This window comes from Vicia villosa, linkage group LG1 (assembly GCF_029867415.1).
Source record: "Vicia villosa cultivar HV-30 ecotype Madison, WI linkage group LG1, Vvil1.0, whole genome shotgun sequence".
Classification (NCBI taxonomy): domain Eukaryota; kingdom Viridiplantae; phylum Streptophyta; class Magnoliopsida; order Fabales; family Fabaceae; genus Vicia; species Vicia villosa.
In genome coordinates this window covers 177,881,247-177,884,416 of record NC_081180.1, presented here as the reverse complement: position 1 = coordinate 177,884,416, position 3,170 = coordinate 177,881,247, and the positions used below count along the sequence as shown (strand labels likewise).

Genomic DNA, 3,170 nt, shown 5'->3' with positions numbered 1-3,170 from the left:
TAAAAATAAAATTTTGGATCACCCCTTTAAAATGTTAAAATTTATGTCTTTTGTCCCCGAAATACACAAGTTATCTCAGTAATATATATATATATATATATATATATATATATATATATATATATATATATATATATATATATATATATTATTTACCTCATGAATTTTGTATTTAATTTGTACGCTTAAGAGAATCTAAAATAAAACATTAGAGGAGGTAATTCAAAAAAAAAAAACAAAAATCGCAATAAAGTAGTATTAACCCTCAAATATGAATATTACAATATCTTAATATTTAGTATTTATTAGTTGAATTTTATTTAATAAAATTTATTTACCTACTTTTACTTTTAAGAAAGTTTTTTTTTTTTTATAGTATAATGGAAAGTGTTTGTTTAAATAAACCAAAGAACGTGTTTTGATTGGCTATTGCACTTCTTCCGAATCCGTGGAGACCACGCACCCGATAAAGATAACCGAATAACGGATATACCCTTTTCTCTTCAAATGACTAAATTATCCTTACAGGTATAAATCATCATCATTCAGTCTCGGGCAATTTCGTAATTAACGACAAATGGGTTCCAAGGCCATGGCAATGGCGGCAGAGAAGATCGGAACGGCGGTGCGGCGCCAAGCCGTTTCCTTAACCGACGCCGCCGCCTCCAGAATACGCGTCTTGCTTCAGCAGCGTCAGAGACCATTCTTAAAGCTCGGCGTCAAAGCTCGTGGTTGCAACGGCTTATCGTACACCCTAAATTATGCTGGTATGCTATTTGCACCCCCTTTCGAAATTGTGTTAATAATTGTTTATAGATTCTTATAAAGATTTGTATGTGAACGGTTAATTCTGTGTTTTTTGGTTGTTAGAAGAATTTTATGGAGAATTTGGTGTGTTTAAACTTGTTTTAGTTGTAATAATATGAAGGAAAATGAATAGGTAATTTTGAATTTGGTTAGTTTGATAGTGAAATATTTGAAATGATGAAATGAAATGTGGTTTGAATTTTGTTGATTTAGATTTGGTGGTGTTTTGGTTTGACAGATGAAAAAGGGAAATTTGATGAGTTGGTTGAGGATAAGGGTGTTAAGATATTGATTGATCCTAAGGCTCTTATGCATGTTATTGGAACCAAGATGGATTTCGTTGATGATAAACTCAGGTAAATTTTTTTATTTAGTTCTTCTTTATGACGTCCTCTTGTGATTTTGATTATGAACTGATGATTTGAACCCAAAAGAAGCTAGTCCAATCACATTTTAAGCTTCCGCGTTCACGATTCATAATTTGGTAAAATTGTTGCGTCCGTTGCTCTTGGATGAATCAGAGTAGTCAATAGCGGCACTATCTCGCTATAACGGAGCGGAGGCCGACCGGTGACCGCTATGAGAAGAGGCTTAGTGTTGTTTGGTTAGCTGTTATTGGTGTTCTCTGAAATTGAAAAGTATTCATATTTTGATTTTGATATGAACTTAGAATGCTAATCTCAATTTGTTCTCAATTTGTTGCAAATTTGCAATTGTTCATGTTCATCTTTTTTGCTACCGTTGATTTTTGTCACCTCGCCTTCCTTTCCACATCCAAATTGTGAATAACTCGTGCTTATCTTTTTAAAACTTACTATTATTTAGTGTTTATGAGCTAGATGACTAGATCTGTTGTGCAACGGGAAACCTGAATGCTTTTATTTTGATATGGCGTGTTTTGGGCATTGTAGATTAGCTTGATACTGCAATGTTTTTCTGCCTCCGTTATGCTGAAGATGTATGAATGTATTTGTACTTTTAGGAATTAGAATATGCATTACTATGAGCAACCTGTATGATATGATATGTTTGGTTTTAGGAGTAGCCAGTTATTTTATTGCAATCCCAGTTTTGTGAGGGTTAGTACTTCACTAAATGAAATTTTCGATGCCCTAGAAAACTTTGCTCGAAAGGCACTAGTTCGCATCAGTTACTGCTTGATCTGATCTCGGAATTGAATCCTTCAGAGGTTTGGGGCTGCTCTTCTCTCCATTTTAGCATATATCCCTTGTACAAAAAGGCTTAGACCTCCCTTGTAAAAGATGGAACATGTTGATGAATATTAGTGTGTGGTTACATGTGAATGTGATGCGCATGATCCTGCTACTTGCTTCTATTTTCTTTTTCTGCCGCGATTGCTTAAAATATTTTTTTCTGGCAGATCTGAATTTGTTTTCATCAATCCAAACTCCAAAGGCCAATGTGGTTGTGGTGAATCTTTCATGACAACACCTAGTACCGGAGCTGCTAAGTAAGGAAATGGTTGAAATTGTCATTCAACAGACGTTGATCCTCATTTAGGAAGTCTTTCCTTTCATGGTTGCATTGTTGAACATGCAAATACCGCAATTGGATTTCTGTAATTTTGCTTGTGAGACCAGAGGAAAATAAAACTTTCAGTATACAAAATTCTCTGAAGTTGATGTTGACAAGGCTTAAGACAACAATATGTACTAGCATATCATTTTTCAGGCAACTCTTACTTCATTCATGTAAAAAAATTGTAGTATTATGAATACTGTATAATTTGTAGGTTGAGAAAAATTAATAAAATAATTTCCCCTTACTAATTTATTTATTGCCAACAATGATTGAACTTTCACTTAATGATGATGGTTGCTGTAGCATTGCTTCTCATGAAATGTGGAAACTAGAAAAAACATGCTGAGATGGTGCAGAATATGTTTCCTCTAATGGGAACTTTGTTACCAGAAATCTCCAAACTGATCAATTAATTATTGGCAGGAAAGATGTGTATTCTTCTAACTGTCAGCAGTCTGGATATGTCGAGAGCAATGATAACCTGATATGGCACGATTAACTTTGTGAGCTGATTCGAGTGAATAAATTTACTTGCATTAAGTGCAGGCTGTGAGTAGGAAAATGTAGTTGTAAGGGAGATCAAGCAATGGTGTACTCAAAATTTCCTGCACAACTATCAATATTGATTCTCTTATGTGCACTCGAATTTTGAAGGTGAAAAAAACATAAGAAGGTAGTTGAATTGTGTTAGTTTTTCTTTTTTCTTTTTGTAAAACACTCTAAAAAGATTGTTTGAATATTACACTTGATATTCAATTAGAGGTGTAAATAGAATACAACTTAATAAGATTCTTAAGGCTTAAGATTTTTTAAGAAAAACA

General features: G+C 33.6%; 1 protein-coding gene across 1 annotated transcript; it reads left to right on the top strand.

Moving 5' to 3' along the window:
* Positions 1–443: 443 nt before the first annotated feature.
* Positions 444–2,597, top strand: LOC131620716 (iron-sulfur assembly protein IscA-like 1, mitochondrial). The gene is made up of 3 exons (XM_058891871.1): positions 444–767; positions 1,046–1,163; positions 2,189–2,597. Exons 1-3 carry the CDS (start codon positions 578–580, stop codon positions 2,280–2,282), a joined length of 402 nt encoding a protein of 133 aa, XP_058747854.1. The 5' UTR covers positions 444–577; the 3' UTR covers positions 2,283–2,597.
* The last annotated feature ends 573 nt before the right edge of the window (positions 2,598–3,170 follow it).